This window comes from Leptonychotes weddellii, chromosome 3 (assembly GCF_054177405.1).
Source record: "Leptonychotes weddellii isolate Sample4059 chromosome 3, ASM5417740v2, whole genome shotgun sequence".
NCBI lineage: Eukaryota > Metazoa > Chordata > Mammalia > Carnivora > Phocidae > Leptonychotes > Leptonychotes weddellii.
Window position 1 is genome coordinate 26376268 of NC_138371.1, and position 21700 is coordinate 26397967.

The following is a 21700-nucleotide window of genomic DNA, read 5'->3' on the forward strand; positions in this document are numbered from 1 at the left end:
GGGTGGGGGGATGGGTTAGCCCAGTGACGCGTATTAAGGAGGGCACATATTGCATGGAACACTGGGTGTTATAAGCAAACAATGATTCATGGAACACTACATCAAAAACTAATGATGTAATGTATGATGACTAACATAATAAAATTTTAAAAAAACAAACAAAAACAAAAAAAACTGTTTCATCAGCTACTTATGTAAACAGTTTCTTGTCAATGGTGACTACCAAGAATTCGAAGACCTATTAAAATATCTTGATCGAGAATTGGATATAGCCGTATCAAGCATGCAACTTGATATTTACCAGTTCTGTCTAGAAAGCAAGATCAAGTTTCTCATTAAGGTGCTTTAAAAATGTGTTTGGGAATTTTACACAAAATCAGTATTTAAAATCTTCTCTAATACTTGGGTTTTACTGATTTTCGTTATTATAGCATATGAAGAAAATATAATATTTTGTTCTACTAACCGCCAAATAAACACTCAAAATACTCCTTAACTTAGTGCTATGAAAACACTTCATTTTCTATGTGCACCATGACATAAAAAAGGTCGGGCTTGGAATGGAGTAGTGAGCCACATTATCACAGAGAACAAGATTTCACAGTACTTATTTACTACGTTAACATTCTAAGCAGAGGATAATGCTCTTGGCTCCTTTCCCTTTTAAAATTTAGATCAGAATTTATCACATATACCACCACCATTATTGTCCATCTCATAAAAAACCTGCAAGAAATGTTCAGATTATATACGGCCTCCCTTTGTATATTACCAAATCTTACTCATTCTTCTCTGTACAGCCAGCTCTGAAAACCCAACCCTGTGACCCTTTCCCCTCAGAATCCCTCTTCCCTCTGCTTTGAGCCTTTTCACACATCAGGTTATCTTTTGACAAACAATAATGGCGTCTTATCTCATAAGCAACTTGAGAGGATCCCTGTCTTAACTTCTTCATATCCCCCATGATTCTGAGAATACACTAAGTAAGCTCTTCGTGGTTATCACTAATTACTACAATGCTGTTTGGAGAATCAAACGTTAGGAATGAATTGAGATCAACTAATGATTTCTTTGTAATACATATTCATTTTTGAAAATATGAAAAATATGGGTAAAAATCACAATTCTATTCAGAAATATCCATCTTTATCCCTTTCCTTCCTGTCTTTTTCTGCACATGCATGCATTATATAAGCTGCATTTTTAAAAAATAAAATTTGAATCCGAGTATATGGAGTTGGTGTTTGCTTTTCCGTTTAATATAACTGTAGGGTTTTCGCCATGTCAAGTAAATTATGGCACATCCAGATATTTTACAAATAATAAAATGATGTCTTAGAACAGTGCTTCTCAAATTTTAATGAGCATATAAATCACCTGGGATTGTTACAATACAGATTCTGGTTCAACAGGTCTTGAGATGGATCCCAAGATTCTGTATTTCTAACAACCTCCCAGATGATGGTGACACTGCTGGTCTGTGGACCACACTCTGAGTAGCAAGGGCTTAGAAAATAATATATATTCCAGTGATGATGAACACACATAATTTTCAATGTCTGGCTCATATGCAGTGAAATACCATATCAATGGAGTGATAAGAATCCTTACACACAATGCAGGAGTAATACAAATATTTATCAAGTGTGTACTATGTACGCATATAGGCACAAAGATCATTAAAAACCTAATTACTGGCCAATGTCAATAGATATCAGTCTTTCCAAGACTCTGGACGCATACAAAGGACATTCCATAAAAAAGCAGACCAGTGGTTTCCAGGGAACAAAGGGCAAGGCAAAGAGGGAGGAAACTTTCAGGGGTGGTGGGTATGTTCATTATCTTGATTGTGGTGATATTTTCATGGATATTTTATATGTAAAATCTGTTAGAATGTATCGAATTGTACACTTTAAATATATGCAGTTCACTGTCAATTACACAGTAATTTTTTTTAAATACAGGGGGAGGGGAGGAGCCACAGAATCTGTTCCAGAAAGGTGTTTACATTCTACCAGCTGCATCGGCAAGCACCTACCTCATCACACCTTCTTCAGCAGTACTGCAATTCTTGAAAAAACAAAACTGCTAATTTAAAAGGCAAACATAACTCATTTTTTTGGATGTGCATGGTTTTGATTAGTAGTAGACTGAAATTTTTTTGTGTTGATCAGTTCTTTGCTCATTTTTCTTTTGTTACGTGAGTGTTTCTTACCAATTTATAGGGGCTCTTCAGATATTTGTCAAAAATATATCATCTATTTTTTCCCCTCAGCTTGATGTTTACCTTTTTATATACTTGGCGTAATTGTAATCTATGTAGACATTTTAAAGAAGTTCAAGGCTAAAAAAATAAATAACAATAAAAATCTTAACCCAGCTCCAAACACGAACAAGACTCAAAGTTTAGAACACAGAATTAGGCATAAATGAAATTAAAGTCTTTTCCAAACACCTAATTTCTCTCACAAGATGGCTGACTTATCACCACAGAAGCAAGCCGTGTATATAAACACATCAACTTCTACCTTTCACATTCGCTCTTTTGGTTGGTTGATACAGTAAAACAGGTTAGTTTCATCATTTCTACAGTGTGGAGACAGTGGTACTAAGATATAAAATATTTTGTGACTTGATTAAGAGTAGTCATAATTTGGATTTATAAACTCCCTAGTGATCCTCTCTCACTGAATGAGAAATGGGTCTATGAAATCAAACTGGGGCTGTGTGGTTTGAGTTTTTTTGGGGTTTTTTTTTGAGTCAGTTGAATGAATACCAGAAAAGGAGAATATATAAATATTCTCCTAGAGGAATAAATCTTTCTATCCTGAGACTTATATATTATTAAACTGTTTCCCTTTGCTGTACGTGGAGTCTCACAAGACTGTTTTAGACTACAAACCAATAAAAAATGCCGATACTAGTAATACTAGTATAAAAGAGGAATGTCTTTTTAATCTGCCATGCCAACCGGTAATACTAGTATAAAAGAGGAATGCCTTTTTAATCTGCCATGCCAACCGGTACAAATGCAAAGAAACTACTTCCTCAAAAGGTAGTTACAAGTATTCATAAAATTATCCAGTCCTTTGAACATGAGCCATAATTAGCCACTAGAAGCAATAGATACACACATAACATTTAAAGAATGAATTTTAGTTTCTTTAATAAAGTATTTTCAACTCCCATTCTGAAGCTTCTAAGGGTTAAATTGTTGGGCCAAGGACACAAAGCTAAGTGCTGTCCAATCTGGAACCAGAATCCAGATTTCCTGAGACCCAAGCCAAAGGGCAGTAGAGGATGGAATGATGTGGGCATCAGTGACGGGGCTGAGACTCATGAAAATCAAGTTCTTTGAGCTCTAACTTCCTCAACCATAAAAGGAGGGAGGTGGGTTAAATGATTGCCAAATTTCCTTTCAGCCCTAACCTTTCCTAAATGCAGGCCGGATAAGTGAATAAAATCTCTGACAGTTGAGCAGTCCTATGCTGGAGCTTTTTTATGGCCGCCCCAAGGTTCAACTCTCTTAAGCCCAAGTCAGCTCAGGCTCACACTCCAGCCCTGCCCTATTACCTGCATAGTCGTGGCAAATAATTTATCCTCATATTAGGGATAAGGAAATGAGAGCCCCCAAGAGGATCCTAATAGAGCTATACCTCTAAGAGTTAAGATAATGAAAAGAGAGCATAGGTGTGAGAACTTAGCTGGGTCTGGCAGAGAGCAAGATGTCCAGAAATTGCAGGTCTGTGTATTTGGTGTACCTTAGTTCATCTGGGCTGATGTTAACAGAATGCCATCAACTCGGTGGCTTATCAACAACAATTTATTTCTCGCAGTTCTGGAGGCTGGCAAGTCCAAGATCAAGGCTCTGGTGGACTCAGCGTCTAGTGGGGGCCTCTTCCCTGCTCACAGAGGGTCATCTCCTCACCGTGCCCTCACATAGCAGAAGCAACAAGGGAGCTGTCTGGGGTCTCTTTTGTAAGAGTACTAATACAGTTCACGAGGGCTCCACCTTCGTGGACTAACCACCCCTCAATGCTCTACCTCAAATACCATCACATTGGGGGTTAGGTTTCAACATAGGAATTCAGAGGGGGCGACATAAACACCCAGTCTCTTGCACGGAGGTAAAACCATTCCAACTTAACATGGCATCAGGATTCATAGCGAAAGTCTCTGTGTCCACATGAGTCAAACACTAGGTAGACAGCTATACTGCAGATTTGAACAAATATTTCAACAAAAGAATGAACAAACGTAACTGAAAAGCAGTGCTCAGGTCTGACTCACAACATAGTTCAGCTATATATTTAATCTAAATGACTTCATGAAATGGTGGGGGGAGAGAGGGAAAGGAAGGGGAAGGAAGGATCTCAGCAATGGCAAAAGTGACGTGAGCAACCCACAGCCTACCAGGTTTAATAAATTTGGACTCCTTGCCATCTCTGCATCTTTCCATGGGACCCACGAACCACTCCCACCTCAAATGCCTGTTACGAACGCAGACGCCCCATCTGCAGCCATCCCGCCCATGCTATTTCGTTGTTTCTCACACACGCTGCAATTCGAGCACCCAGCTACCATGTGGTCAAACTGAAAAATGTGGTCAATGCCTGAGTCCCAGGACAGCTTACCGAGAGAGTGCAGATGCGCAGATGCGCAGATTTCGAACACAAGGACTGCCCAAGCCACCTCAGCCGCAGCCCATCCCAACTAAGGAACCAGTGTTCAATGCATCAAAGCTAACGAGCAAAAGTAAAACCTACAGCCCACGAAATCTGTCAAATATCTGGGCCCTGGAGGGAATAGGTATGGTTGGGAAAGTGACCCTTCTGGAGCCACCTTCTAAAATGCCAAAAACAACATTTCTTCCACTCTTAAAATTAATTTTAACAGTGAACTGAAGTGACACTTTCTGTTATGGTGAGCAGTAAGGTGAATGCCACTGACAACTGAATTGTAGTCTTTATTAAAGTTCTTTTACAAACTTACGTCTGCTAATACAAAAAGTCCACTTTGACTTTAACACGTGCTTTGCAGATTTACATCAGCAGTAAGAAAGGCTTCAGCTGAGTAGAGTTTGGTCTTCAAAAGTGTGACTACATCCTGCATCTCCAGCCTTTCCACCTCCCAATTACGGACCTTACCAAAGAAGGGGGAAAATCATCAGTTTGCAAGAAGACGATGACAGTAAAATAAAAACTAGTTTCAAGATCCAAGCATATCAAAGTAACATCAAGCCAACTGGCTTTTAAAAACAAGTGTTATCTTATAATTACTCATATTTTAAAGGTTTAGTAAGACTATGTGCTAGGGCTGAAGAAAGCTCTACCAGTGAAAATTCTAAAAACTTTAAAGGCCCTCTAAAGTGTGCAAAAACTCCCTTCTTGGGATAATCTTCCCGAGAATTCATATAATATCCATTATGGGGGGAAAAAATAGTAAATAGTAGCCCATTAAGAGAAACGTGCCATCTCAACCTCAGTTATCTGCACGTAATCCGTATTTGGATACAAAAAGTACCATAATGAAGATGAGAATGTTCACACTTCACATTATGTGCAGGACCAAATGAGTGGTATTTAGAGAGATCCCAACATTAATATATATAAGTTCATTCATAAGGTTGTTGCTCCATACAGAGCCATCTGGAGAGGCTAGCCAAGCAAAGTTGTGGAGCTTGGAATGAAAATGAGGTGTGAGAGGGAAGAAGAACTCTCCTCTCATGCCCATCCAGCTTTTCCCGGCGACAAACATCCTACAACAGCCTCACATCAACCCATGAAAACAAAGCTTTAATTCACATCTTTTCTTCCCTTGTTCAAGAAACTCTGGAAATTGAGTATCATGTCATGGGTCTTAAATTAAATAAGAAAACTAATTATTTACATTTCTCCTCTTAACAAAAAGGAATAAAATTGACCAAACGTAGCACTTATAAAACTCCTGGTAAATAATAGTTATCAGCTGACTAGAAACCACATCATGAACAGAAATTTTCTTTTCCAAAGAAAAAATAACTAAGGTACTTAGTCCAACACTGCTGACGATTCCTCTAGAGTCCTCGTAACCAAGCTCAACCACAACACCCCCGGCAGAATGGATATCAGTAACTGAAAAGTATTTCGTTTGCATTTTTTTCTTACCAAGATTACGTGAAAACCCATTACTTTCAAATGTCGCATTTTCATAGCAAGGAATCCTCTGGGGTGGGCTAAATCCAAACAGTAAGTAGATCTAGGAACACACAGTACAGCTACTCTGAAAATGAAAATGCACAAAAGAAGACCCATTACTAATGAGATTACTACTACAATCGTGCTGCACTCCTGTTCTTTGGAGATTTTAAAGTCGAGTTCTCTGCTGACCACAGTTGTCACCATTCCCTCCTGCCCTGTCTTCCACGTTGTTACTTGGCCTCTGCAAATACTCCAGTATATGAAGGCTACAGACACCAAAAGCTTATAATAATGTTTTACATGATTAGCCCTCAACCATCTTTAAGGATGGCTATATTCTTGATGAGGAAAATATCCAGATAGGAAAGCATTTTAAGGCCTTCCTGTGCAGTGTTAATCTCTGATCTAAGTATAATTATTTATGCTACTAGAAGTATTGATGTAGATAAACCAGATGACAAATGCTCTTGTACATATTGTCTCCCAGAGAGAGAAGCATTTAAAAACCAGAACGGAGAGAGCAAATACAAAGAAGAAAACACTACGAGAAAGGCCAGACTGTTAAAAAGATAAAATCTGTATGTGTAACAAAACATGGAAGGTGTAATTTGTTTTTTCATTGTTCTTGGCCTTTTGGAAAGATTAAGTTGTTTGGGGGAAAAACAAGACCTTTGTATCCTTACTGTCTTCTGTTATACTTTGGCTGTTATCTGAGATAACATAAGAGAAATTTTGTTTTTTAAAGGAATGCTCATATTCCTTACTTCTCCTCAGTACTTTAGGCTGAGAGTTGCTATATTATGAGGCCCAAACAGTGGAGCACCTGAAAATGAAAAATTATCTTTCACAGAGGTCAAAGAGAAAGCCTTTCTTTCAGAGGAGATGGGTAATGTGTATAGGGAAGGTCACAGTGAAAAACATGGCCGAGGAACACGCTAGATAGATTCAGAAAGGGGTAAAGTTTACAGAGTTGGAGAATGGAAAGGCATGAGCAGACAGAGCGTGAAGCCCTACAGATTTCTGTTCTCTACTGTAATTATGTGCATGTCCTATGAAGCAATGGGGACAGAAGTTCCTTGGGGTCACAACCCATGTCTGACTCATCTTTGCCCTGCAGGGCCTTTCCACAAAGACTGACTGAACACAGGGTGTGTGCAACACGACCTGAAGCATCTGCACGGATAATTTCAATTATGTTAACATTGTTCTATTGTAGTACTCAGCTTTAAAACCTAATTTGTAAAAACTGCCTATTTCATTACATGGCTCAACTGCAGTCCACTGTCTTTAAGGAATGTCTGTATTTACACCTAAGCAGTAGATTAATGGATGATAAGTCTCTTGGTATATCACAAGCTCTGCACAAATAGGTCTTAGTATTGTTACTGCTACTTAATATGAAGTCTTTGAGAATTAAATTCAGAAAGCTCAGCAAATGAATATACATCAACAACCTTTGAGTATCTGCAGCGGAAGTTACCACGTCGGAAAATGGAAGCACTTGACTCCTGTTAATATCCATTCTTACTTCAAAATCTGAAAGAAAAGAATTAATTTTTCAAACACTGCTCAAAGTGATACTGTTTCCAAATGTGTACTAACCCTACCAATAATGATAATGGCATCAGAGGCAACATATGATGAGCGCACCATGTGCCAGACTCCAGTCTGGGGTTTATACGCATCACCTCATTTATTCACCACAGGAGCCCGATGAGGCGGGCACTCCATCTACTGCCACTTTACGGGCGAGGGGACGGAGCAAGGGGACAGAGCGAGGGGACGGAGTGAGCGCCTCACGAACAGAGCACTAGCACACACAAAGCAAGACTCCGAACCGGCAGTCCAGCTCCGGAGCCAACGCTCCACCAACCTGCCGTGGAAAACTCCTCATCTTCGCCGGAAATAAAGGAAAATAAATAAAATACAATAGAGGAAAACCAAAGAAAGCCCCATACCGATATGGTAATTGTGCGGCAACTGTCTGTTTTTTGAGAAGTATCCTTCTCCCAGAAGGCTACTTAGCGCATCTGCCACCTTCACGTTTGGATACAATGCTGTGGACGGCAGCGGTGGTGGGGCCAAATCTACCACGTTGTGACAAGAAATATCCAGTTTTAGGCAAGCAGCCAAAATACGAAGCTTGTGAGCATTCCTCTCGTCACCTAAAAAAAGGAGGAAAAAACTATACAGTTAAGAAGAAATATTAATGCCACGCTTAAGACATTGTATTAATGTACCTATATTTCTAATGATCTGTTTCTTCTCAGGAGGAATCTCTCTGGGTCTCCCTAGTTCCCACAGTGCCTACATCGGTGCCCGGTATTTGATTATGCTTGAAAGTTTAAAAGATCTTTCTGGGTGATTTCGTCTAAACTCTTCACTGAATGATGAGCAATGCCCAGGAAGGTTCAAATGCCTCATGATTTACCAAAGGCCAAGTTGGGACTCAAATCCATGTTTCCTGGGTTTAAGGCTGTTTCCCCCACTGTCACCACTTAAAAAAAATCAGCACGTGCTGCTCCCTCTTCACAATTTGACTTTGGAATTTCCCAACACTGTTTTTAAAAGAATTTAAACTTCTCTATTCTCAGACACATTATTGAATTTTGTACATCTAGCCGGATATTGCTTTTCTTTATTTAACATTAAAGACCAAAGTCAACAATTAATTTCATTCCAAGAGTAAATAAGTTCACTACTTTGGGAACTATTTGACTGCTTGATCTAAGAGCCTGTGTCCTCATTATGGGCCAGGAGTGACAAAGTGATTCAGGCTGCAAAAGCTGACTGAACTCAGCTCCAAAGGCGATATTAAGGATTAGGAAGTACAAACACCTCTGATCAAGGCGTAAAGAACACCGTGAACATGCAGCCTTCACACAGGTGCAGATGGTATAAATAAAAGGAACAATGGCGATGTGTTTCTGATCCTTGCTTTCTGTACGTTAAGAGTCTGTTACTAAAGGAGGCTGCATAGGTTTGCCGGTTTGAAGCACTGACCTCTGACTTCACCATTTTGGGTCCTTTCCTCAGTAGCATCTGCTCCACATGTTTTAACCAACTCTGCTCTAACGATGACCCCATTCAGAATCACAAAGTAGCTAGCTAGTGGGACTGCCTTATATCGGTCACCACTGTATGCGGACACCATACCTGACATCAGTTCATTGATGACGTCCTTTTGGAGAAGTGGATTAATAAGGGCCATGGGAAAATGGTTCATCAAGCAAAATGAACACACAGCATTCAATAAATTTTCAGAAGAGATGTGGTGGAGATAACCAGTCAGAGAAGTAGCCATAACTTCTTGGAACCTTCAGGGGAACAAAGAAAAGTCAGCTTTCAAATATAAATAGAAGACAAGGTCATGGTAGGGAGAGTAGGGTGCCAGAGAACCAAAGGAGTCCAAAGAAAAGAAGTAAGAAAATCAGACTGGCATTATGTCTTTCAGGTCAGGTGGCTATCTCAAAATAAATACATATTCTCAATAAATGGTAGTTAGCTACTGCTACATGTCTTGTGCAGAGTAAGTATTTCATAGGCTGTGACTCATTTAATTCTATTAAAACTTTATGGAGCAGGTATTCTTCTTCTTCTCATAATAAAGATGAGTGAACAGGTTCAGAGAGGTTGAGGAACTTGTCTAAGAACAAACAGCCAGGAAGTAGCAGAGACAGTGTTGGAATTCAAGTTGTCAGGCTCCAGAGCCCTTTAACTATTCTCCTGCATTTTTACCATGAGTGTGTCTGTAAGGTCTGGAACACCACCACAGTTTCACAACCAATTCAAATTCTCTAGCTATCAATATTCTGAGTTAAAAGAACTGCAAGCCTAATCCTACCACGCAGAACTAATGTTCTACAGTATGACAAAGCAGTTAAGCATGGATGAAGAGAGCAAAGATCAATTCAGGTGGGGCCCCTTGCCCAGGGTGACATGGTAATAAATGGCACAGACAGGTTCTGAACCCAGGTCAGGCTTAGGACATAAGCTATCTATCGTTCTGTAAGAAAAAAATGAATGACACGCCAAGTATGGTGATAGCGCACAGGAAAGGAAGTAGAGAGAGCAGCTTTGGGTATAAGGAGAATTTCAGGAAGTGGAAACGATGAGAAAAGGGAAGATCATGTGGAACCGAGCAAAGAAACGGAGGCCTGCAAGGGCACACTATCTGCTTGCTGGTGAGGCGAAGGCACAGAGCTCGGCTTCTTCCGGCGAAGGCAAGCCTGCCCTGGAGCGAGCCTTTACACACAATGAGGCTGTCCAGGAAAAGGCCTCAGATCAGCTGGGAGGTCCCACGGGCAGCAGCAGATGGCTGAGGGAGGGAGTGGGAGGATGTGGCAGGCTAAGCAGGACTGCGGGAGTTACTATGGGGTGGGAAACAGCAGTGAGGCCAGAAAGGGTGGGCTGCAGACGATCACATTTGGAGCCTGGGTGGTAATCACCTATTCGATCTCATCCCACTCCTGTACCTCCTGCTTTAGTAACACCCAACTTCGTGTCCTTCCCTGCGATGCTCTGCTCTTTCTTTCCTCCCTGACTTGAACATGGTGTCCCTTCTGCTCAGAATCTTCTTTCCTGCTTATCTTCCTATGGTTACCTCCTATCTCCCCACCTTTGAAGATCTGCTTAGGTACCACCTCCTCCAGGCAGCACCGCTTGGCATTCATCCTGAAGCTCCATGTCACCAGGCTAGAGTTCTGGTGCATCCTTCCTCTACTGCCATAAGTTCTGCATAAAATCTATCACTCCAATTTTCAAGCTGTCTTTAATTGCCAAACTCTATGTGTCTACCTTACCCATTACAGAGAATCCTGGCAAAAAGGATTGTGTCGTGGGGTGCCTGGCTGGCTTGGTTGGTGTGGCATGTGACTCTTGATCTCAGGGTGGTGAGTTCAAGCTCCATGTTGGGTGTAGAGATTACTTAATAATAAAATCTTTAAAAAAAAAAAAAAAAAAGGATTGTGTCTTACTCATCTTTGTCCTGAGTACCCAAGTGCTTGGTATAGGTTTTCTGGCTAAATAAACAAACAAATTTAGATGAGGAAGACATAAAGAAGAGAATGTTAGTAGAAAAAGATGAATCAAGAATAATTATGCACACCAAGTTGTGTACATTAAACACGTACAGCTTTTTACATGTTAATCATACCTCAATAAGGTGGTTTAAAAAATCATTTCACATAGTTTTTAGTAAATAACTGATGAAGGAGGAGGAGAGGGAAGAGAAGAAGCAGGAAAAGAGGAGGAAGAAGAGGAAGAAGATCTATGGTGACCACAAGCAACCCACAGATATTCTCGAGTTCAGGAGCACACTGAGCACCAGAGATGCAAATCTGGGATTATCTAGGGGGTGGTAAGTACAGATCAAGAAGAAACCAGGGGACTGAAATGAAAGTTGAAATGCTAAATGTTTTCTTTCTTGGGTTCCAAACCCCGGAACATACTCTGGATTTAATACACCCTCTCCCCTAGAAGCCACCACATAAATAAAATGATTAATGTACCACATGTGGATATACAATGTGCTAAGCCAAATTTTCTACCACTCTCTGCTAATCAACTTCCCAAATGCTCTGAGTTAGCCTGCTTCTATAAATCTGCCACTGCAGCCGAAGACACCATCATCCTTTCTCTGTCTTCCCTAAAGCGTTCATTTGGTACCTCCATTTATTGCCTTCCTCTGGAAGTCCAAGACTTGCCTCCTTAAGTAGACTGGAAGAACAGGGAACACGATGTAACAATGTGGACCAAGTTGTCTCTTGGGATGCCCACAATGAGCTGAAAAACTCCCTAACCACCCAGTGTTTGTTCTCCTAATACCATGGAATCCGTGCAGCTGTTTCTGGAGTTTCAATTACCACTCAGCTTGGGCACCTGGGTGGCTCAGTTGGTTAAGCGACTGCCTTCGGCTCAGGTCATGATCCTGGAGTCCCGGGATCGAGTCCCACATCAGGCTCCCTGCTCAGCAGGGAGTCTGCTTCTCCCTTTGACCCTCCTCCCTCTCATGCTCTCTGTCTCTCATTCTCTCTCTCGCAAATAAATAAAAAAAAAATCTTAAAAAAAAAAAAAAAAAATTACCACTCAGCTTGACAGTGTTTGTCAAGAAAGTGCTGGAGGTACATGAGAGACAGCCTCAGAAGAAAACCAATCCAGGGGAGCAGAGGAAGACGGAATTTGGGGGATATTCGTACACCTTCATTAGATGCCTATTCTGTGCCAGGTCTTGTGCTAAGTTCAGAATAACAAGAAGCTGGGTCTGACTCTGGAGAGCTTTCCAACTGAGAAGCAGACACAGGCTTACGGACATATAATTATAGCTCTGTGTCAAGGCTCGACCAGAGATTCATAGAAGATGTGACAAGCACTGGGGCTCTGATGGACAAGCCAGGGAGGCACGGGAAACACAGCACGAACAGAGTTTTTCAGTACAGTGGAGGCTACGACAGGCAGCTGCTGTTCGGCAGGCCCAGCACCACTTCTTGGGTTACGTGCTCCAAAGGGAGGGCGTGTGACCCAAACTCAATCGGATCTCCTCTTCTGGAAATCTGAATCCTGAGGGAAACCACAAGGACAGAAAGCAGCTGAAGTCAAGTCACTCACCTGATGGCAAAGAGATGGTCTGTGACTCTTGCCACTGAGACTCTCAGAACTGGCCTAGTTTGTTCCTGCCACCCTGTGACTACACTGTAATTCTTTTACACAGCTTAACCCATTTAATCCCTGAAAGACTCAATGTGATTAGGAATAACTCTTATTTCTTCTCCCCGTTTTAACAGATGAAGAAACTGAAGCACAGATTAGCAACTTGCCAAAAGTTAAGGAGCTGATGAATGGCAGGGCTGGGATTCAAACCTAAGCACTATGTCTCCAGAGTCTGTGCTTCTAAAAAAATGACATTTTATATACATTTTTGTTTTTAGTGAACTCAAACTGATCTAGAGAGGGAGAAAAGACATTCTGGGTGGAAAGCAGAGGTATGAAAGAGCCCAGAATGTCTGAGGAACTGCTTACTTAATAGTAGAAATGCATGGTTGTGGTTAAAAATGACAATTATAGAAAGCAGTAATTTGGGACCAAATGAATAGGCAGGGTCAAAACTGAACTATGAACTCAGGAGCTGAGGGAATAAGCTAGGAGAGTTTGAAATGAAGACTCCTATGCTGAATTAACAAATAACATCATAAAGAACAAAGAAACAAGCAAGACAAAAAACCCCAACAAAAATAACTTCACAAATAAAGAATACTACACCTTATTTCTTGATATAGATGACGGCCATGGATGTGTTCACTGTAATAATGCATTAAGCTTATGATAATATGTAACCTTTTCTTGAAGTATGTTATGTGACAATAAAAAAATTAAAAAAAAAAACAAGTACATACTCTGTGGTTTGGCATTTGTAGAAGTGATTGAGAGAAGAATACACATGAAGAATACAGATAATGCTTTTCATGTTTAGAGAGGCAGGATCAGCTATCACTTTCTTCATGAACAAGTCCATCAAATCAGTATGTCGAAAGCCAAGGTTTTCAAATAAAATGAGGAGAAAGAGAACCTTTAAAAAAAGAGTGAATTGAGGGAAAACTTTTCAATTATAGAATGCTACCAGTAATTTTTTTAGATCTCAAAAAATTAAAAGAGCAATAGAACTGTCCAGATGAAGAGAATATTCCCTAAAAAGAAACAATTCTCTCTTCCTCACAAAATCTGTTCCAGCAATTCCTGAATCAGATGTTAATAAACAACCTCTTTTTATAAACTGAGAACCAGAGCATACAATGGTTTCCATACTTCCATTTCATTTAAAAATAAATCCTTTCTTACATGCTTTTCATACATCAGACCTAAAAACTACCTTAAATATACCTTTTCTGAGGTTTTTCAAAATGACCAACTCAATTTTGAACTATTCCCTCTTCCAAACCTAGACACTTTCTACATTCAAAACATCTAAGAGGTAACTCAAAAATTTCTATATTCAATATTGAGTTGTACAAATGAGAACAGAGATGAAATATACTGTGATTAAATTAAAATTTCCAGTTCACTTCTCATTTCCCTCTTGGAACTTCTATTAGTATTTCTCTTTCCAAAACCAATTTCCATGGCAAACTCAATATGCACCTTACTCTCCAAAGTAAAGTGAACCTAGTGACTGAACACAATTACTGCTGCTTCATTACAAAAAGAAGTTTTTACCAGCTGCTTCATTAGATGTTTCTATTACTAATATAGCCCCCAAATTTAAAGGTTCTTGTTCTGGAAGAAACAAAACAACCTTCCATAAATAGAAGACAGACATAAGAATTAAGTAATGGCATTTTATTCTTCAGAACGCATAAGCCTGTCACATCACCTGTTTTTACTATTCTAAGTCTAAAAAAGAAAAACAGAAAGACAGAAATAATCCTAATTATCCAAAGTACCACACTATCTTTTAAAAAAACAAATAGAAGAACAAACTTCGGACAACATAATTTTTCTTTCGGAAAGATGGTCAAAAGATTAAATAGTATATTAACAGGTAACTTCTAGACAGAAATGATAAAGAGCTATTTTTTCAAAAGTCATTTCAACATTGCAATATTTTAGTCTCTTAACTACTATAAAGCTGACAGAGAAATACCCAGAATGTTAAATGAATTGATGTGCTTCTTGAAAATTTCTGAGGCTTATTCTAAACTGTTAACACACTTACTTGCTTTAACTTCCAGATGTCAACAGTTGCAGCCACATAATCTGCTATTCCCTTAAAAAGATCTAAATTACGGTACCGGAGGTCTCTGCAAGACTGCAATATGTTGCTCAGTACTTTAAAAGGACACCCATGGATATTACCTTTAAGAATGAGTTAAATAAACAAACAAAAATTACCAGATGGCTTTGAATTTAAAATCCAAGATACTCTACACTCAATATATTTGTTTCTTTAGAAAAATAAAGCACTGTATTTTGTAAAAGACAAAACAAAAAAACTATAGGCAAAAGTAAAACTCAGGTCTAATCATATCATCAGTTATTATTTGCATAACAGTAAAGTTTTTAAAACTAACAATTACAGTCCAGAACAGTAGGTCAGATGCTAAAAATCATGAAAGAAAAATTCCCCTTACCTATGACCATCTTACTGCATTCATCCAGAAGTATAATAGAGCGGTGATTCATGGCAGCTAATGCCTCAAACATGTGCTGGCTATTCAAATCAGAAAATCTGTCTAATTCTCTCAAGGCTTTCATCTAAAGAAAGACAAACTTTAATCTATAATTTGTGGCAAAGTATATTAAACTTTTATTTTTAAGTAAAATGGATAAAGTTTCAGCAAAATGACTCAAACAGATATACAGGTCAAATATACAGATTTATATGTACAGGGGCGCCTGGCTAGCTCAGTGGGTTAAGCATCCGATCTTGGTTTCAGCTCAGGTCACGATCTCATGTGTCATGAGACTGAGCCTGGTGTTGGGGCTCCGCACTCAGTGGGGAGTCTGCTTGAAGATTCTCTCCCTTTGCCCCTCCTCTCACTCGCATGTGCACGTTCTCTCTCTCCCTATCTCTCAAATAAATAAATAAATCTTTAAAAATATATATATATTTATATATACAAACAAATATAAATCAACTTCTATTACTTCACTTTAGCAAAACTGAACCTAAAAGCACAATGATGTCTTCCTAAAAAACTGACTTTAGGAACCGAGAGCAGGTCATAAGAAATTTTTTTTTCAAATCTTACCCACTTGAGAAAATTCAAAATGTGTTTACCTCCAGTTTCCTTTTAAGAGCAATCGGTGCATCTTTTCCAACACATCTTATCACAGCTTGTAATGTAAAGACATGCTCTATTTTCCAGACTTGCTGATCAACTAGTATCCTGCAATTAGACACAATAAATACCACATTCCTAGAATCTGAAAACCAGAAGAATTATTTTAAAAGTCATTTGGTCCAGCTCCTACTTCTAGGCAAGGAAGATGAAGCCTACAGAAACAATCTACCTGCCCAAGGGAGTGTAAGTAGTTAAAGATCGAGGACCAATCTAGCACTATTTCCTCTCACATTATTCTGTTACCATGAACAAACAAATCACATCAGGAGATTATAGTAAGATATCCCATTGCATAGTCAATGAAAAAGGAAATTAAGTATTATTCTCACTGACCTATGACATTAGATCAGTTGCATCAATTTTATAAATTATAAAACTCAAGCTCTTTTTTGGGCCAGGTGAGCATCATGTAACCTCCACACAGTGCCCAAATAACCGTTATGAGCCAAGTACATGTCAGTGCACTCCCAGCCCACATCAGTACTAGGTTTATAAGATCAATTTAGAATTCAATGTTACCCACACAGTTTTTATAATGGACCCTAAGAGAAGCATTATTTCTAGCTTTACTTGATCCAGAATCAGGATTTTAAGTTTAATAAGGTATTAAGGACTGTAACTACCAACAAAGTCTCTCCCCACCCAAATAAGGCAAGTCAGTTTTCATTTGGGTTTTTGATTCGAGATATAAACGGAATAGAGAATGCCACATGAAGAGAGTACTTACCGCAACCCTGCTCGAAGAACATCCACATTCTTGCATGGCTCCATTGCCTCTAAAAGAGTTGACAAAACTGAAAGACATTTCTCATCACACTCATTGATACGTTCCTATTGAAATAATTACAAAAACACTGCAGATGATAAGCCCATAGTAGACTACCTCACCTAAGCAAAAGCACTGAACTGAAGCTTTCAATTAAATGATTAAGCATCAAACCAATAATTCATAGCCCACAATAAACATCTTTGAGAAATAAAATGTCACATGTAATGAATTTTCCAAATAACCAATACACACTTTTATGTATCAACACTTTTTTTACATTTACCATTACCATTGAAAACCCATTTGGTATTGATTGTATTCCTCTGCTTCTGAAATAACTTTTATCAAACATTATTTTTACTTCTTCTTAGGACTCAAGTTCAGCATGAAGACAAGTGTAGTAATATAAGAGCTACAGAGGTACATGGGGCAATTTGTCCATCCCTAAAGAACTTCAGACAGCTGTCCTCTTATAATTTCTCTATATCCTTTCCTGGTATCAAACTATAACTTCAGTTGTGAGTTTTCTGATCCACATCTGCTATCCCATTTTACCACCACTATCTGGGTCTCAAGGGGATCCCCTGGCCTCAGATCCTTCTTTCAGATCTCCTGGGTTAAGGCACTAATCTAGATTCTAGAAATGGCAGTGGGCATAATTCACAAAGTTAAGAGAAACAACACAGCTTACTTAGGGCTCTACAGTTTAATCACAACTAATTCATACAACTCACAAGAGTAGTTGTCATCACAGGTGGGAAAACTTAGGCTGAAAGAGGTATGCTTTTTTGCTAAAATGGCATGACAAACAAGGCATGAAGTCTCAGGTGAGAACACCAGGTACTAAGAAGAAATAGATAAGGCTGAAAAGAAAAAGAAAGGTCCCATTCCCATGGGAGGGTTTCCATAGCGATTTACACCATTCCATCAATATCTGCTGTGAAAGGAAAGACCATTTGGCTGAAGGGCAAATTCACTAATGACATATTGACCTTTCATCTCTAGCTAAAATGTCTTTACAACATTCCAACAGGTCAGGGAGACACAATCATACATACATATATTCTGACTCCAAATATCCACTGCTCATACCTCACCAATGCAGAAGCTATGCTGATGTGCATACCCGTCCAAACTCTAGTAAAAGCATTACTAACCAGGTAGTGACTTATCATAATTACTTTTAAATAACTATATAGGGAATACAGTCTACCAAATAAACATGGATATACTGTGTGGCTTCAACACACATACACACAAGCAAAAATTCATTCTTAATGAAGGACATATGGAAATCACAGTAACATAAGAAGTTAAAAACTCATATGCTTAATAACTTAATTCTATAATAGGATTATATGTGAGATCATCCTCGAAATTTAAAAATTATTTAATTCTGATCACTGAGTTTAGAAGTCTGAGATGTCCACCCTTAAAAGGTAAATAATTACGTCAATGCGCTATCATTTCATCATCATATCTGGTGCTTCAGTGAGATCAAACAGGACACTGATTCCCTTGTCTGAAACTAAAAGTGGCTCTTCTACCCAATTTCACTCTTCCTCCAGTCCATTTTCCACTCATACAGTGATCTAAAATATAAAGTTGAACATGTTGACACTTTGCTTAAAATATTTCAATGGATCCCCAATGCCTATACGATAACTCCAAAATCCTTACAGAGGCATAAAAGGCTCTTTATAATTTAAGACCCACCCTCCCGTTTCCAGACTCAGATCTCACCCCTACACCCATAACCCCTCTTCCCCGGCCACAATTACATAATTTCCTCCCTATTCCCTCAAACACACAACCCCAGCAGTCTATACTTCGGCACTACTGAACTACTTTAGTTCCCCAAACTTGCTAAACTTCTCTTCTGGATGAACAGCCAATCCTCTTCTTCAAATACTATCCCCTTCACAATCGATCTCTCACTCACAAACTACTGCTCATTCCTTGGATTCAACTTAGATATCATCTCCTACTGAGCTTGAATCCTTGTTCTACCATGAACTAGGTGTTTGTTAATTCATCCAGCAAATCAAGACCTATAAATAGTGATGTTAACAGAAAGGTAATCTTGAGCAGGTTATTTAACCTACACCTGAATTTCCTAATCATTAGTAAAATGAAAGTAGTATCTGTTTTAAAAGGCTACACTGATGATTACATGAGGCAATTGTGTTTTCAAACTACATACATATATCTCTGCCTCAAACACTAATCCTGTATCCTCCTCCCGTCTCCTCTTCCCATCATGAAGGCCTTCTCCTAAGTTAGAAGTCTGTTATACACTCTTACAAGACTAAATTTTTCTTTCACTGCACTGAAAGCTCCCTGTGGCCATTATTCTGTTCATAATTATATTCCCTTGGGCTCAGCTCAGTGCCTATAATGTAGTAAATATATGACTTATTAAATGAATGTTGGTTATTTTTGCAATTGCCTACAAGTGTCTGTCTTCCCCTTTACATTATAAGGACAAGAATCACATCTCCTATATCTCTCTAGTGACAAGTGTAGTAACTGATACATAACTGACACGAAATAAATGTTTACAGTATGAATAAATGAATCCACTAGCTGTTTGACTTTAGCTAAGTTGTTTAACATCACTAAATCTGTTTCCTCATCTTGCAGGGCTAATGAGAGGATTAAATAAGTAAAAAGTGTAGGTACTCAATAAATACTAGTTCTCCCCTCTTCCCTTCTCTCTTACCTTCAACTAACCAACCTTTCCTTGTATATTTCATATCTCTCCTCATTTTAGTTTATTACTCACTATTAGTCATCTCTGGCAAAGAAAAATGGTGCAAGCTTTCATAAATTCCCACAGCAAAAGGCAAGACCTGGTTAACTTAAGATCTCTAAATCATGTATATGCAGAAATGAATATAAACTACCTATTCCACTGATAATCTCTTCCAAGGAGGATACATCTCTATTTCCCCTCATTCTTTCAAGATATGCCAAACTGTGTGAAATATTTAAGTCTCCTTTTGATTTTACCTGGACCACCCTCAGCAAAGTCTGTACCAGCAGAGTGTTCTGAGGAATTCCAAGCTTCACCATAGCATGAAGACTGAACAGCAGGTGGTCATAGTGCATGATCTTGGATTCTCTCATCACTTGTTCACACAGCTGGTTAAATGCAGGGTGGTTAAACATCAGTTGTTTTTCAACACGCTTCTGGTCGTCAGACATCCTTTTGGCAATTATCCACATTGCTGAAAAATAGTTACTACCGGGAAATATAGGTCCTTCTGAAAATCTATCTAACACATCACTCAGAGAACTACACTCCTGAGACAGTTTTTTATAGTTGACAGGGGTTGGTTTTGTTTCTTTGGTGAGCACATCTTCATTGGAGGCCTTATGATGAAATGTTATCTTCTTCAATCCATCATCGGGGTCAAGAGAGTGTTTTGAATCAAAGGACAGTCTTCTAGGACAAAGCAGTCTATCGACTGTAAGGACTGTTTCAGTGCCTATGCCCTTTGTTTGAAAATTATCTCCTGATTTAAAAATTAAGGCATCCTGAAATAGATATCTAACAGATGACTGCACTCCATTACCAAAGTCACTTAAGAGAAGGTTTCTTGGGTTCCAGTTTGAATAAACAATTTTCAGTCTGGAAAATCCCAAAGGATACAGCCTCATAGTTCTGCTTGTTGGAACTAAAGTACTGAATTGTCTGAGGTTCCATAAAAAGGAACCTGCTCTGCTATTCATTGTGCTATCCACTCAAACGCTTTCAAATCGCTTTAAAGTAGTCTATATAATACAGTGCCACTTCAGGGAGTGAAAGAGAAGACAAGCGGTTGTTTACAGAGAAGACATGCCGTTGATTTCCTGTAGGGGAAGGAATTATAAAAGGAAAAGCAAAACTTTTATTTAAAGAAAGGAAATGAATTTAATAGACACCAAAATGGGAACCTATGGAGACGTTAAAGATGAAAACGGTATACTTTACCAATATAGGCTTCCTCCACTTCTCCCACAATGTGTAAACTGTCTTAGAGAAGCCAGGTTATTTTGGAAGTAGTCGTCGTATTTAAAAAATAAATAAATAAAGTGAAATTTCAGGTGAAAGGTGTTCCCACAAAGTTTCCTCTTAAGAAAGGCATTTTATGGGCGCCTAGATGGCTCAGATGGTTAAGCGTCTGCCTTCGGCTCAGGTCATGATCCCAGGATCCTGGGATCGAGTCCCGCATCGGGCTCTCTGCTCCTTGGGAGCCTGCTTCTCCCTCTGCCTCTCTCTCTCTCTCTGTCTCTCATGAATAAATAAATAAAATCTTTAAAAAAAAAAAAAAAGAAAGGCATTTTATGTTACCATTGCTTTGGAGAGGTCTTCAATGAAAAAACTTTAACGTTGACGGATACTTTTTTAAAATGAAGATTTAGCAACGGCCGAACCCGGACTTTAAGCACAGGGGCTGGGACAAGTAGAACCAGTGAGGAGAGGAATCAACAAACCAAAGTGACGCTTGCATGCGGCCTGAGCTTGGGAGGGTGATATCAGCCAGTATCACCAAATCTCATAAAGTGTTATGAGCTAATCTTTCCCAAGCTGGGCCACCCCGTATTAACCCACCTCCCTAAAGGTAAGACCCAAGCAACTCCTAAGATCTTCCTCCAAAATTCAAGAAGTCTACGGTGTAGCACTGCCAAATGCTCCGCCTATATTCGTTGTCCACTCACCTGAGGTCAGAACCCCGTGGTTCTATACAGGCGCAGCCATGACAGCTTTCTCGCGAGCTGGGAGTATCGCGATATTTTACGGATCCTTCATAGGTCAAAAAGCTTACGTTCGCGGTAGTCGAAGAAGTTTGCTCAGTAAAAAGCTTACCGAAGAGAACGACTAGTTTCCTTGGGTTCAGGTATAGGGACAGGGGAAAGCATAAAGCTTTTAA

The 21700-nt window shown here is 39.2% G+C and overlaps 1 protein-coding gene across 5 annotated transcripts in view; it reads right to left on the bottom strand.

Annotated features, from left to right (window-relative positions):
* Window positions 1-21626, bottom strand: part of FASTKD2 (FAST kinase domains 2) — a 38817-nt gene extending 17191 nt beyond the window's left edge. For 2 of the 5 annotated variants that reach the window (XM_081813769.1, XM_081813768.1), the window contains exons 1-12: window positions 21489-21626; window positions 19797-20639; window positions 16743-16846; window positions 15952-16060; window positions 15302-15425; window positions 14887-15026; window positions 13571-13743; window positions 9336-9496; window positions 8138-8344; window positions 7634-7715; window positions 6147-6261; window positions 4993-5142 (exon numbers count right to left, since the gene is read on the bottom strand). In XM_081813769.1, the coding sequence (XP_081669895.1) occupies window positions 5023-5142; window positions 6147-6261; window positions 7634-7715; window positions 8138-8344; window positions 9336-9496; window positions 13571-13743; window positions 14887-15026; window positions 15302-15425; window positions 15952-16060; window positions 16743-16846; window positions 19797-20519 (2058 nt within the window). In that variant the 5' untranslated portion in view covers window positions 20520-20639; window positions 21489-21626 and the 3' untranslated portion in view covers window positions 4993-5022. Of the gene's footprint in view, window positions 1-4946; window positions 5143-6146; window positions 6262-7633; window positions 7716-8137; window positions 8345-9335; window positions 9497-13570; window positions 13744-14886; window positions 15027-15301; window positions 15426-15951; window positions 16061-16742; window positions 16847-19796; window positions 20640-20760; window positions 20782-21488 lie in introns of those variants that run through there. The other 3 variants (XM_081813771.1, XM_081813767.1, XM_081813770.1) reach the window with 3 other exon arrangements.
* Between the last annotated feature and the right edge of the window lie 74 nt (window positions 21627-21700).